This window comes from Thamnophis sirtalis, unplaced genomic scaffold, assembly GCF_051295495.1.
Source record: "Thamnophis sirtalis isolate CommonGarterSnake01/CBP01778 unplaced genomic scaffold, rThaSir2_p1.2 scaffold_14, whole genome shotgun sequence".
Classification (NCBI taxonomy): Eukaryota; Metazoa; Chordata; class Lepidosauria; order Squamata; family Natricidae; genus Thamnophis; species Thamnophis sirtalis.
Genome location: NW_028261394.1, coordinates 44253543 through 44268552, shown reverse-complemented (window position 1 = coordinate 44268552; position 15010 = coordinate 44253543). Strand labels below are relative to the sequence as shown.

At 42.1% G+C, this 15010-nt stretch overlaps 2 protein-coding genes across 3 annotated transcripts in view; one reads left to right on the top strand and one right to left on the bottom strand.

Moving 5' to 3' along the window:
• FTO (FTO alpha-ketoglutarate dependent dioxygenase) overlaps positions 1-11426 on the bottom strand; it is a 184278-nt gene extending 172852 nt beyond the window's left edge. For both annotated transcript variants that reach the window (XM_087729364.1, XM_087729365.1), the window contains exon 1: positions 11273-11426. In XM_087729364.1, the coding sequence (XP_087585490.1) occupies positions 11273-11314 (42 nt within the window). In that variant the 5' untranslated portion in view covers positions 11315-11426. The remainder of the gene's footprint in view (positions 1-11272) is intronic.
• A 243-nt stretch (positions 11427-11669) lies between these two features.
• Positions 11670-15010, top strand: part of RPGRIP1L (RPGRIP1 like) — a 68194-nt gene continuing 64853 nt past the window's right edge. Inside the window, exons 1-2 of the mRNA XM_087729460.1 lie at positions 11670-11809; positions 14135-14250. Of these exons, the coding sequence (XP_087585586.1) occupies positions 14175-14250 (76 nt within the window). The 5' untranslated portion in view covers positions 11670-11809; positions 14135-14174. The remainder of the gene's footprint in view (positions 11810-14134; positions 14251-15010) is intronic.

Genomic DNA, 15010 nt, shown 5'->3' with positions numbered 1-15010 from the left:
GCCAAAAAAAGCCAATGCACTCCTACGTTGCATTAACAGAGGGATACAATCAAGATTAAGTGAGGTCCTAATACCACTCTCTAAAGCCTTAGTAAGACCACACCTAGAATGCTGCATCCAGATTTGGTCACCACATTATAAAAAAGATGTTGAGGCAGAGAAGAGCAACCAGGATTATTAGAAGACTGGAGGCTAAAACATGCGATGAACGGTTGCAGGAACTGGGCATGGCTAGTTTAGTGAAGAAAAGGACCAGGGGAGACATGACAGCAGCCTTCCAATATTTGAGGGGCTGCCCCAGAGAGGAGGGGATTCAACCTTATTTTCCAAAGCATCCAAAGACTAGACAAGAAATAATGGATGGAAACTGACCAAGGAAGAGATTCAACCTAGAAAAAAGGAGGAACTTTCTGAAGTGAGAACAATCTCTCATTAATCTATCATTCATCTGTTATCATCCATCCATCCATCCATCCATCCATCCATCCATCCATCCATCTATCCACCCACCCATTATCTTTCCCTCTCATCTATCTATCTATCTATCTATCTATCTATCTATCTATCTATCTATCTATCTATCTATCTATCTATCTATCTATCTATCTATCTATCTATCTACCTACCTACCTACCTACCTACCTACCTACCTACCTACCTACCTACCTACCTACCTACCTAACCATATCTTCTATCTGTCTGTCTATCTATCTATTTATCTTTCTATCATTCTATCTTTCTATCTACCTATGATCCATCTATAAAAAAGGTGCTGAGACTCTAGAAAAAGTGCAGAGAAGAGCAACCAGGATGATTGGGGGACTGGAGGCTAAAACATGCGGTGAACGGTTGCAGGAACTGGGCATGGCTAGTCTAGTGAAGAAAAGGACCAGGGGAGACATGACAGCAGTCTTCCAATATTTGAGGGGCTGCCCCAGAGAGGAGGGGATTCAACCTTATTTTCCAAAGCACCCAAAAGCCAGAATGGATGGAAACTGACCAAGGAGAGATTCAACCTAGAAATAAGGAGGAATTTTCTGACAGTGAGAACAATCAACCCATGGAACAGAAGTTGCCTTCGGAAGTTGTGGGAGCTTCATCCCTGGAGACTTTCAAGAAGAGACTAGACTGCCATCTGTCAGAAATGGTGCAGGGTCTCCTGTTTGGGCAGGGGATGGACTAGATCAGTGTTTTTCAACCTTTTTTGTGCAAAGGCACACTTTTTTCATGAAAAAAATCACGAGGCACACCACCATTAGAAAATGTTAAAAAAAATTAACTCTTGTGCCTATATTGACTATATATAAAGTAATTTTCCCACGGCACACCTTACACTATGTCACGGCACACTAGTGGTTGAAAAACACTGGACTAGATGACCTACAAGATCCCTTCCAATTCTGTTACATTTCTGGACTGGTTAAAGAAACGGTTTCTTTTCCTGCACACTTGGCAGTTGCAATTTCAGAGCGAGGACTATTCAGGTACAACAGTTTTGTTTAATGACCGTTCGGCACTGAAAAAAAGTCATGCTTACGACCATTGTAGCATTCCCGTGGTCATGTGATCAAAATTCAGATGCTTGGCAACTGATTCAGAGTTATGGCGGTTGCAGCGTCCGATCCTTTACTTAGGAAAGTCCAAGTGTGTGTGTGTGTGTGTGTGTGTGTGTGTGTGTGTGTGTATATATGTTTTTCTTTTTTTTTAATTTGTGCTGATAAATTATATATATATATATATATATATATATATATATATATATATATATATATATATATATATATATATATATATATATATATATATATATATATATATATATATATATATATATATATATATATATATATATATATATATATATATATGAGAGAAACAGACAAAAGTGGGGGGGAAAGGGATTAACTGGAAAATTTGAACCTCTGACCCAAGGGGTGAAGAGATATAAATTCTCAACTTTGGATAGCAAGAATTCAGACAACAAAACCTATTTTTTGTTGCCGATGTTCCATTTGACACCACAATGCTGATGTCTTGTATTTTACCCACAGGTCTATTTTATCCACAGTCAGAAATGTAAAGAAGAAGGAAAAGAAAAGAAAAGAAAAAAACACTACAGCAAGCAGAAACATCCTGAGCTTCTGTCATTGTTTCATTTATAAGAAAACACACAGAGAGATACTAAAAAAGTTAAGACGGCCTCAGGCGGTTGCATCACACAGTAGAGAGGTCATTTTATTTTTTATCAAAGAAAGGAGCAGATCATCGTCTTATCGCACATGTTGACATCTCGGGAACTCGGAGAAAGAGAAAGATAAAACCCTACTCCCCTTGAGGTGTTTTAGCCTGCATTTTAAGGAGCAGAGACATTTAGCTATTAAACCAAATAGAATAGAATAGAATAGATTAGAATAGAATAGAATAGAATAGAATAGAATAGAATAGCACAGCACAGTTGGAAGGGACCTTACAGGTCTTCTAGTCCAACCCCCTGCCTAGGCAGGAAACCCTACACCACTTCAGATAAATGATTATCCAGCATCCTCTTAAAAGCTTCTAGTGTTGGAGCATCCACAACTTCTGGAGGCAAGTTGTTCCACTGATTAATTGTTCTAACTGTCAGGAAATTTCTTCTTAGTTTCAAGTTGCTTCTCTCCTTGATTAGTTTCCACCCATTGCTTCTTGTCCTGCCCTCAGGTGCCTTGGAGAATAGCTTGACTCCCTCTTCTTTGGAGCAGCCCCTGAGATATTGAAAGACTGCTATCGTGTCTCCCCTAGTCCTTCTTTTCATCAAACTAGACATACCCAGTTCCTGCAAATGTCCTTTCTGTGTTTTAGCCTCCAGTCCCCTAATCCTCTTTGTTGCTCTTCTCTGCACTCTTTCTAGAGTCTCAACATCTTTTTTATATTGTGGCGACCAAAACTGGATGCAGTATATTCCAAGTGTGGCCTTACCCAGGCATTCTGAAGTGGTATTAACACTTCACGTCATCTTGATTCTGTCCCTCTGTTTGAAATGAAATGAAAACCGAAGAAGCAGCAAAGATCCTTGGGGGGGGGGGCTTTAGTATAAGGCAGGGTATCAAATTCAAGGCGCAGGGGCCACAGCCGGACCATGGGGTGCTTAGATCTGGCCCGCGGGGCTGCCCTGGAAACAGCAAAGGATGGAGTCACTGAAGCAGTCGGCGTGAGCTTCAATGGACTCCGGAGCATGGTAGAGGACAGGAAGGCCTGGAGGAACATTGTCCATGGGGTCGCGATGGGTTGGAGATGACTTTGCAACTAACAACAACAACAATCTAGAGAAAAGAAGGACTGGTGGGGTCATGACAGCAGTATTTCCAATCTCTAGGTTTTGCGTTTGTGTGTGTGTGTTTATTTTAGCTAGATCCTACAGTTGTTTTCATCATTCAGCACATGCAAAGCTCTTGTTCAAGAGACCTTCTGATTTTAGTTTCATGTTTAGTTCTAAAACGGAGGAAATGTTCCTTTGCATGGACCGGTTCTATGGGAGGAAAGAAAACAAACAAACAAACAAATCCAAAAGCCAAACTACCAGGACTCAACACCAGGAGAGATTAGCTGAAAACCTTATTTATTACCGAACAAAAACAATGTTTTGCACTATGCTGTTTGTGTGTGTGTGGGGGGGGGAACACAACAACCCAGAGTCTAATCATTTCGATTACATACTGCCAGGGCAGCAATATTTAACCATTTCCAAGCATGATTTCAAAAAATGAATGATGGCACACACACACACACAAACGCACACACACACAAACAGCCCTCTTGCACCAATTCGCCCTGCTTTGCATATCACACGTGTCCCTTATTTTAAAAGGGGGTTAGCACAGGGAAGGCTGCTAGCGTTTGTTCAGATTTAAATGAAGCGAGCTCATTTAACTGGGCTGCGTTATTTATTTTGGAACATAACATTAACATATAAAATACTTTGGGGATGGAGTGGCAGAGAAAACCTTTATTTGTTAAGATAAAAAGGCCGGTTCCCCCCACTTCGTATCAATCTTGGGCTAATAATGTTTCAGTGCCAACACCCAACGGCAAACCTTTTGTCTGCTTCCAAGCGAAACAGCGCAGATAGAAGAATTAACTGGTAGTCCTTGCCTTACAGCGGTTCGCTTAGCGACCATTCGAAGTTGCGACGGCACCGAAAAGAGGGATCTGCGGCCGTTTTTCACACTTAGGCTGTACGACTGTGGCCGCATCCCCGTGGTCACGTAATCCAAATTCAGACACCGGGTGACTGACTCGTATTTATGACGGTTGCAGTGCCCCAAGGTCACATGATCTCCTTTTCTGAGAAGCGAAGTCAATGAAGAAGCTAGATTCACCGAACAACCGTGTTCCTCCCTTAGTGATTCGCTTAGCGGCGATGTCAAGAAAGGTCGTAAAACGGGGCAAAACTCACTGAACAGCTGTCTTGCTTAGCAAAAGAAATTCCGGGCTTGGTGTTCAGCCATTGGCCTCTCCAGCAGCCGAATCAGAGGAGGAAGCGTGGGGGTCAGAGTCAGCATCAAGGCAACCTGGGAGCTCCGAGGGGCGAGAGGGGATGGAGTGGTCAGAGAGACGGACAGGCGGAGCCTGGGACATCGGCCAGCCGACAGATGGAGAGTCAACTGCCCCTAGGTCTGAAGATGACTGATGAGGAAGAGGAGGAACAGCTGGGTCCAGTGCCTGACGCACGGATGAGCAGAAGGAAGAGGAGAGAGGAGAACAATGGAAATCTATGGGCCGGTCCTCGGGATGGAAGAGCCACTTCTGCTAGGGGAATCCCACCCTAGCTCTGGGGATAAAAGGCAGGGGGTGCAGTGGTTAGGGTGCAGTACTGCAGGCCACTTCAGCTCACTGTTATCTGCAGTTCAGCGGTTCAAATCTCACCGGCTCAAGGTTGACTCAGCCTTCCATCCTTCCGAGGTGGGTGAAATGAGGACCCAGAATGTGGGGGCGATATGCTGACTCTGTAAACCGCTTAGAGAGGGCTGAAAGTCCTATGAAGCGGTATATAAGTCTAACTGCTATTGCTATTGCTATTGCTATGAATACATGTGGAAGACAACTATTCATTTTCTGGCAGGATTTGTTAGTCTGGAAGAATTATTTTTTTTTATTGGGGCTGCTGACACACCTAACAAAGGAAACTTTTGAGTTCAAGTTAGAGGGATTGTCATGTTTGGGGAGCTAGGTCAGAACACTCAGTTTTGGTCCTAAGTCGAGGATTACCCCGATTTACTTCTCTATCCATGAAGCTATCCTTTCTCCCATCTGCTCCCTGCGGTTCTGTCCGCCATGGGGCCGCAATCTCGCACTCCAAACTTCCCAATCATCCATCGATTCGGTTTCCCGCATAGTTTATCATCTGAATTCCAACGGGAGCGTAAAAAGAAGCTATTTGTGAGGTCAACCACGGCGCCGTGTCAGAGGCCGACATGGTATTGACGGCGGGTGGGAAGAAATTGCCAAATGCAGACGATCAATACCTCGTTTCCCCACTGCAGCCTTAGACACAAACACACATGCGCCCATAACCCTCTTTCGTGGCTATGAAAATAATAATAATGGAAACCGGGAAATAAATGCTTCCCTCTGGCTAAACTCTTTGATTAGTCGAGGGCAGAGGTGACCCCGGCAGCTGCATCAAGCTAAGTTTATCACCTTATATAAAACCGCCAAGACAAGCGTCAAATAAAGAGACACTAGTATTCGTTAAAGGCGTTAAGAGTCACTTTCCACCATGCCTGCTTTTTTTTTTTAAGGACTTCATCTCTAAGAACCCAGGCTGTCCTTGACTTACAAACCGCAGTTGAGAAGTGAGATGGTTGTTAAGTGAGTTTGGTGTCCCTTTACGACCTCTGTTGCTACGATGGTTCAGGGAATTACCGCAGTTCACAACTTCCGGAGGAAAGTAGTTCCAATGATTAGGACAATTAATCAGCAGTGCAACTTTGAACAAGAAGCAATGGGTGGAAACTAATCAAGGAGAGAAGCAACCTAGAACTAGGGAGAAATTTCCTGACAGTTGGAACAATTAATCAAGGGAACAACTTGCCTCCAGAAGTTGTGAATGCTCCAACACTGGACCTTTTAAAGAAGATGTTGGATAACCCTTTGTCTGAAGTAGTGTAGGGTTTCCTGCTTGAGCAGGGGGTTGGACTAGAAGACCTCCAAGGTCCCTTTCAACTCTGTTATTCTATTCTATTCTCCTCTTATTTTCTCTTCTATAGTCTCTATTCTATTCTCTCCTATTTTCCACATCGAAAGTTTTATTTTCCATTTTCATAGCATATAATCACATGTATACAATTACATAGTCAATATCATGTTTTATTATTAAGTAATCACATCAATTCATCTTACCATCAACTACCAAAGAAAATAAAGAAAAACCCAGTTATTGGCTCTTCTGCTCTCCATACACCATATTTATACCTTACTTTCTTCCCCCTCTCTCCTCCCCCTTTCTACATCCTGTCTTCCCTCCATCATTTTCTACTCTACTTCGCCTTCCTTTCTCCTTCTCCTCTCTCCCCTTACCACTCCTCCTTATAGACCTCATCTTCCCCCTTCACTCTCTCTCCTATCCCTCTCTTCCTATCTTTCTTCTCTCCTCTGCTTCCCACTCTTCCTCTAATTCACTTGGTGTATTTCAGCTTCTGAGCAAACTCCCTTTTGTGTTGATGGTAATTATAATTCCATTTCAATATACATAAAAAAGAAAAAAAAATAGCAGTATACATGTACAATCATAATACCTATTCTTTCCTATTTTCCATTCTCTATTCAATTCAATAAAATTCTATTCTATTCTACTTTATTCTATTTTCTCTTCTATATTCTCTATTCTCTATTCTATTTTCCATTCTCCTATCCTATCCTATCCTATCCTATTCTAACAGCGCTCCGTGTGCCTTCGGCATTTAGTCATGCCGGCCACATGACCACGGAGACATCTTCGGACAGCGCTGGCTCTTCGGCTTTGGAACGGAGATGAACACCGCCCCCCCTAGATTCAGGAACGACTAGCACATATATGCAAGGAAACCTTTACCAAGCACAGTCAATAAGGGTGCCAACTTCACTTAAAGTCTGTGTTACTCACTCAACAACTGCAGCGATTCACTTAACAACCTTGGCAAGAAAGGTCCTAAAATGGGGCACTTAACAATGGTCTGGCTGAGGAATGGAAATGTTGCTCTCAATTGCAGTCGTAAAATAAAGAGGACTTACCTGTATTGGCAGGTACTTAAGCATTCGCAAGATACACTCCTGAGCTTATTTACAGCACGGGAAACATATCCCTCCAGAAGTTTATATTTAGCTGCTTAATAAATCTGAGTCCGGCCATAACTCAGGCAAGACAAACCTCGCTCCTTAATTAAAAAGGCCATTTAAAAAAAAAAAAAGAGGAAGGGGGAAAGAAAAGAAAAAGAAACCAGAAGGACATTGCTTGGGCTAAGTGGGAAGATTAAGCGGCTGTCCAGTCAGCTCTTCCCTGTTTTGGCCAGGGAAGATCCAATTGAGGGCAAGGAGGGTTTAAATCATGACAAATAAACCATCCTAACGGCTGGATTAACACATCTCCAGTTATAACAAGTAATTTTACAGAGGATTAGTATCTTGATGGGCTGATCAATACGAGACTCGAGCTGCCATTACCGATGAAGAGAAAATTACCCCTCCGGTGTAATCAAGGGTGTGTGTGTGTGTGTGTGTTAGTTCTCCTTCATTTACAAAAGCCATTATTGTAATGGTTCCCAGCGTTAACAGCTGGGGCAACCTGAAGCGGGCAATCCGGGGGCCGTGATGAATTTTAAAACAGACAGCATTTGCCACGCTCTCCATCTTACCTTTCATCGGCTCGCCCTCCTGAAATCAGGGCCATTGTTTCCAACCCACAGGTGATGCATTACGCCCCACGTGCGCTATTCCTCCATAAGCTGTCTCGGTAATAGCGCTGGGGAGTGGGGGAGCCAGTGGCTCAGCATCCTGGACCCTTCCGAACAGACAATTTTTGTTTTTAACTTTTATAAACACACACACACGCACAGAGAACACACGTCTCTTTGCATATGTGTATGTTTATTTCTATACGCATCTACGGTCTGATCTAAGAGTAGTACACAAAATTATCTGCTACAACGTCCTACCCAGTGGTGGGTTGCTCATCCCATTCCAACCGTACCGGTTGGAACGGGGCCAGCGGCGTCCTCGTTCATGCGCGCAGTTCACGCATGCGTCTTAGCACCTGCGTGATGCTCCAGCTGCTCGTGGAGAATCGCACAGGCGCTGTATGTGCCATGCACCTGCGTGGAAGCGCAGAAGCCTTCAAAGACCAGTGAGGAGCACGGGTGGGCAGGTGGGCCCTTCAGCATTCCCAGAAGTTACTTACTTCCGGGTTCACCGACCAACCGGTTCGCATGGACCACTGCGGACCGGTTGAAACCCACCCCTTGTACTACCTGTCAACGACTATTTCAGCTTCAACCACAATAATAGATGGGCAAAACAACAGATACAAAGTCAAGGTTACTGTAACATCACTGCCAAAAAGGCATTAAGTGTTGTTAACCTAATTTTGCAAAGCTTCTTCTCCGGTAACATTGTATTGCAAACGAGGGGATACAAAACCTTTGCCAGACCAATTCTCGAATACAGCTTGTCTGCCTGGAATCCACACTGTATATCGGACATTTTATACGATTTAGCGGGTCTAGAGGTATTTCTCGAGAAGAGTTCTCTACTCCTCTTCTCACAATAGAATCCCTTACGCCACCAGGCTCGAAATTTGGACAACATGGAGCTACTCCACCTATGGTTTGACCTAAGCATAGTACACAATAGTACCATAGTACTATTGCCATAGTACATTCATTATTCTATTCTACTCTTTATTCTTTATTCTATTCTATTCTTTAATCTATTCTATTTTATTTTATTCTATTTTATTTTATTCTATTCTTTATTCTATTCTATTCTTTATTCTATTCTATTCTTTATTCTATTCTATTCTTTATCCTATTTATTATTCTATTCTATTCTTTATTCTATTCTTTATTCTATTCTTTATTCTATTCTATTCTTTATTCTATTCTATCCTTTATCCTATTCATTATTCTATTCTTTATTCTATTCTATTCTTTATTCCATTCTATTCTTTATTCCATTCTATCCTTTATCCTATTCATTATTCTATTCTATTCTATTCTATCCTTTATTCTATTCTATTCTTTATTCTATTCTAATCTATTCTTTATTCTATTCTTTATTCTATTCTCTCGCTATAAAAACAAATGAAACTAACAAACACAATGAAACCACAGAACCAAACTTGCCTTTTTTGTTGCAGTTTATGAGACACAGAAAGACAAAGTTACAGCTGGAATACTACACAACAATTGCAACCTTACCCAAAATAAAATGCATTAAAGGCCAATGGTATTTCCAAATAATGATCTGCGGAGCTGCATTGTTAAACAATGTATTATTTTAGAAAATAGGGGAAAGACTTAAGGCATAAGTTTGTTATTTGCAATGCAGCCAGAAATATCAGGGGAGGAATGAGGTCTTTCTCCTAGCATTTGAAAGGACTGAATCTGCCCTCAACTACTTCAGGAGTTGATATTTTTTTCTTATCACTGATGTTATTCATTTATTTGATATTTGATTCTTACTTGACCTGTATTTATTTTATATGTAGCTCAAGGGAGCCAACATAACTAATAACCATGGTCACATGATCAAAATTCAAACACTTGGCAACTGACTCATATTTATGACAGCGGGAGGATCCCGTGTGTTACATGATCCCCTTTTGTAACGGTTGTTAAGTGAATTGCTATTGCTAGTCAATTGGGAATCCAGATTCACTTAACAACCAACTTACTAACATTACAAAGTAATGTTTCTTTCAGCGACGATACAGGTGGTCCCTGACTTACGACCCACAATTCTGAGCCCAACATTTGTTGCAGTCCAGTGTGTTTTGCCCCCCTTTTATGACCTTTCTTGTTATGGTTGTTAAGCGAATCACTGCAATTATTAATTAAGTAACATGTTTATGTGAATCTCATTTTTCCATTGACTTTGTCTCCCTTCCCACTTGACTAAACTTTCAGCCATAAGCCTGAGGAAACTATTATTTGGCAGTGCTATAAAGCAGATTGGTGGCCGGAAGGTCGCAAAAGGAGATTACAGGACTTACGGGATACTGCAACCGTCATAAATGTGAATCAGTTGGCAAGCATCAAAATGTAAACCACGTGAGCCTTGGGATGCTGCATCGGTCGTAAGTGTAAAAAATGGTCCTAAATGCTGTTGCTGTCATGAAATGAACTGTTGTAAGTCCAGGGACCCCCTACACCATTTCACACAAATGGTTGTCCAATCTCTTCGGAAAAACCTCCGGTGTTGGAGCACCCACAACTTCTATTATTTTATTATTTTATTTTATTATTTTTATTTTATTATTTTTATTTTATTATTTTTATTTTATTTTATTATTTTATTTTATTATTTTATTTTATATTTTATTTTATATTTTATTTTATTTATTTTTATTATTCTATTCTATTCATTTATTTTATTCATTTATTTTATTTTATTATTTTATTTTATATTTTATTTATTTCATTTTTTAAATTATTTTATTCATTTATTTTATTTATTTTTACTCTTTTTATTTAATTATTTTATTTATTTGATGTTTTATTTTATTGTTTTATTTTATTGTTTTATTTTATTGTTTTATTTTATTGTTTTATTTTATTGTTTTATTTTATTGTTTTATTTTATTTATTTTTACTATTTTTATTTAATTTATTTTTATTTTATTATTTTATTTTATTATTTTATTTTATATTTTATTTCATTTTTAAAATTATTTTATTTTATTATTTTATTTATTTTTATTATTCTATTCATTTATTTTATTTATTTATTTTATTTCATTTTATTTCATTTATCACTCAGGTACAAGATAACATGAATAAGAACACAAGCAACGGGGACAGTTGGACAAGGGACTTTAGGCACGCTGATGCACTTCTGCACGCCCCTCCCAGTGGCAAGTCGTTCCGCTGGTTAATGGTTCTCTGCTCAATCAGTTTGTGCAAAGCCGAGATTTGCACGCTGAAGTTGCACACTTGGTTGGGGGGGGGGGATCAACCCAGAGCATCAGTTCGGCTGAGGGGGGACCAGCGCACCTGCAGAGCCCGCACCTGTGTGCCGGGGCTGCTTTCGGGCTAAGCTTTACCTTCGCCTCCTTCTCCCTTTCCTCCGCTCTAGCTCTCCTCATGCTCCTCCGGCGAGTTTCCTTCCCCACATGCGAAAAGAACCCGACTCGCTTCCCGCCTTGAACAGGGGAGAAACGTCCTTCCTGAGGCAGCGCTTGTCAGCCTTTCGGGACTCTGGAACCACAACTCCCGAGCTGCCCCGCGCGGCTTCCGCCGGCGGTTGCCATTCCCGGAAACGCGAGAAAGGCGTAGTTTGCTTCCCGCGGGCGGAAAAAACGAAGGGGTTCCCTGGAGGAGAAATACAACTCCCAGAAGTCAGCGCGGCGGGGTGGCGAGGGTGGTGGGGGGAAATGTCTCTTTTGGAAGAGCGGCCTCGGGCGGAAGTGACGTTGGGGGTAGCAACGGAGGCGGTTGCTAACGAGGGAACGCGACCCAGCGAGGAAGAGGAGGAGGAGGAGGAAGAAGAGGAGGAAGGCTGCTGTGAGCCGGGCAGGAGGAGGAGGAGGAGGAGATGAAGGCCAGGCGGGCCTGGGGGAAAGAGATCGGCTGCAGCATCTGTAGGTCATTCTGCTATGAATATCTTTCATTGATTGATTGACTGATTGATTGATTGATTGATTGATTGATTGATTGATTGACTGACTGACTGACTGACTGACTGATTGATTAAGGCTCCCTATGGACGCTTTATGTATTTTTCGAAAAGATCCGGAATTATTAAAAAGAAGGGAGCCACATCTGAAATGGTAGGTGTATAAAATGCTGCAGATGACAAGATTCACCTATGTACATACAGGGAGTCCTCGACTTATGACCACAATGGAGCCCAACATTTCTGTTGCTAAGTGAGACCTTGGCGAAGTGAGCTTGAGGATTTCTTTTTTTTTTTTTTGCACGGAATCACCGCAGTCTGTAAATTAGTAACCCCGTCGTTAAGTGAATCTGGCTTACCCCTGGACTTTGCTTGTCCGACGGTCGCGAAAGGTGGATCCAGTGACCTCTGCAACCGTCATCAATACCAGTCAGATGCCGAGCGCCTGAATTTTGATCACATGACTGCGGGGACGGAGGCTGCGACGGGCGTAAGCGTGGAAAAACGGGCATTAGTTGCGTTTTCCAGTCCCGTTGTAACTTCTGAATGGTCACTAAATGAACTGTGGTAAGACGAGGGCTACCTGTCGTAAATGTGAGTCAGTTGTCAAGCGTCTGAAGTTCGATCACGCCATCATGGGGATGCCAGAAAGGTTGTAACTGCTGGCAGGGTCCAAGAGAAGAGCCTTTTCTGCTATGGCTCCCCTTCTCTGGAAGATTTATTTTAATTTTAATTTTATTTTATTTGGTTTGTCAAACATGTACGAGATAACAGGTATAAGTATAAACATGGACATGAACAAAGGAAATGAGTACAAATAAATGGGGACAGTAGGACAGGGACGGTAGGCACCAGTGGTGGGTTTCAAAAATTGTTGGGTGTGGCCTCCTTTGTGGGAGTGGCTTGCCACCCATGTGACTGGATGGGAGTGGCTTTCTGCCCATGTGACCGGATGGGAGTGGCTTGCCGCCCATGTGACCGGATATGAAATTATGAATTAGTACTTAGGTTGGTCCAAGTAGCTATTCAGAAGTTAGTGGTTAGAAGCAATCGTAAAGCAAGATATGGAATTAAAACCAGAAATATTTTGTTGGCTATTTGAAAGGGAGTATAATATATATTTAATTTAACACATGTTAGCAGCTGCTGGAATTGTGTTTGCACAACAGTGGAAAAACAGAGATATGTAAATGAATAAATATTACAATGTGCAGGAATAAATAAATTGACAATTAAAATCAAGAAGGCTTTGAATACTTTTTCACGTGGGATTGGTTTTAGCAATTGCCAACTAACGGAAATTAGAAATTAGAAATCCAAAAGTATGAAAGAAAGCACCAATTATGTAAGGAAAGGTGACTGGCACGCTGGTATGCTTATGCACGCCCCCTTTACGGACCTCTTAGGTAAGGGGTGAGGTCCATGGTGGACAGTTTGAGGTTGAAGCTGTGAGGGTTTGAGGACGTAACAACGGAGTCGGGTAGAGCATTCCAGGCGTTGACCACTCTGTTGCTGAAGTCCTATTTTCTGCAATGGAGTTTGGAGCGATTAACCTTGAGTTTGTATCCTTAGTTTGCCTGTGTATTATTGAGGTTGAAGCTGAAGTAGTCATTGACAGGTAGGACATTGTAGCAGATAATTTTGTGTACTACGCTCAGATCAAACCATAGGTGGAGTAGCTCCGTGTTGTCCAAGCGCCCAAAATTTCGAGCCTGGTGGCGTAAGGGATTCTATTGTGAGCAGAGGAGTGGAGGACTCTTCTCGTGAAATACCTCTAGACCCGCTCAATCGTATTAACGTCCGATATACAGTGTGGATTCCAGGCAGAATACTAATTCTGTATTCGAGAATTGGTCTGGCAAAGGTTTTGTATCCCCTCGTTTGCAATACAATGTTACCGGAGAAGAAGCTTTGCAAAATTAGGTTAACAACTCTTAGTGCCTTTTTGGCAGTGCTGTTACAGTGAGCTCTGGCATTGAGATCATTTGAGATGAGCATTCCAAGGTCCTCTACGAAGTCGTATCCACCCAGCTTGTATTTGGTGTTCTGATTTTTGTTGCCAATATGTCAGACAGAGCATTTGTCGGTTGAGATTTGGAGTTGCCGATTGCTTGACCATTCTGACACATCATGGCTCCCCAAGGTGAGATCCCCACCCATCCTTTTGTTCTTCCCGAAAAACATGGAGACCAAGGAAAGACCCCTCGTTTCAATCCTAGCTACAGATATTCTCCTTTGGCCACTGAATGTAATTTGCTCTGTTCTCTGTTTCATTTGTTTTGTAAAACAGAGCAGGAAATTTGTAGTGCCGTGCCGTTTAAACCTCAGCCATGTCTGCTGAAGCTGATGAAATATCGGAAGATCTCCCAGTGAGAGACGTGGGTCTAAACCTCGGAGGACATTCAGGTTTGTCACCCTGGTTAGAAATTGAATAAACTCTTTAATGTCTCTGTCTGGTAGAAAGCTTCTTCTGCTAAATTGACTACTGTAACGCTCTCTACATGGGGTTGCCCTTGAAGAGCACCCGGAAGCTTCAACTGGTCCAGAATGCGGCTGCGCGGGTTATCATGGGGGCACCTAGATGCTCCCATGTTGCGCCCCTTTTAAGCAGCCTGCACTGGTTGCCGGTTGTCTTCCAGGTGCGATTCAAGGTACTAATTATGACCTTTAAAGCGCTCCATGGCTTAGGCCCAGGGTACCTGCGAGACCACCTACTGCCACCGGTAGCCTCCCACCGTCCAGTGCGATCCCACACAGTTGGCCTCCTCAGGGTGCCGTCGGCCAGACAGTTTCGGCTAGCGACCCCCAGGGGGAGAGCCTTCTCTGTGAGAGCGCCTTCCCTCTGGAATGAGCTTCCCCCGGAGCTTCGTATAATCCCCGACCTCCGGTCCTTCCGACGCACCCTAAAAAGTTGGCTTTTCCAGCAAGCCGGCCTGGCTTGAACAAAATAAAATAAATGATTGATTATTGTTAATTTTAATCTATTTTTAAATGTTATTGTTAATATGAATTGGGTTTGTTTTTGGATACTCTATCTAATTTTCTTTTTAACTTTTGTAATATGTGTTTTTTTAAATGTCGCACGCCGCTCTGAGTCCTTTGGGAGAAGGGCGGTATATAAATCCAATAAACAAACAAACAAATTATCTCAGAGGGTACATACAGT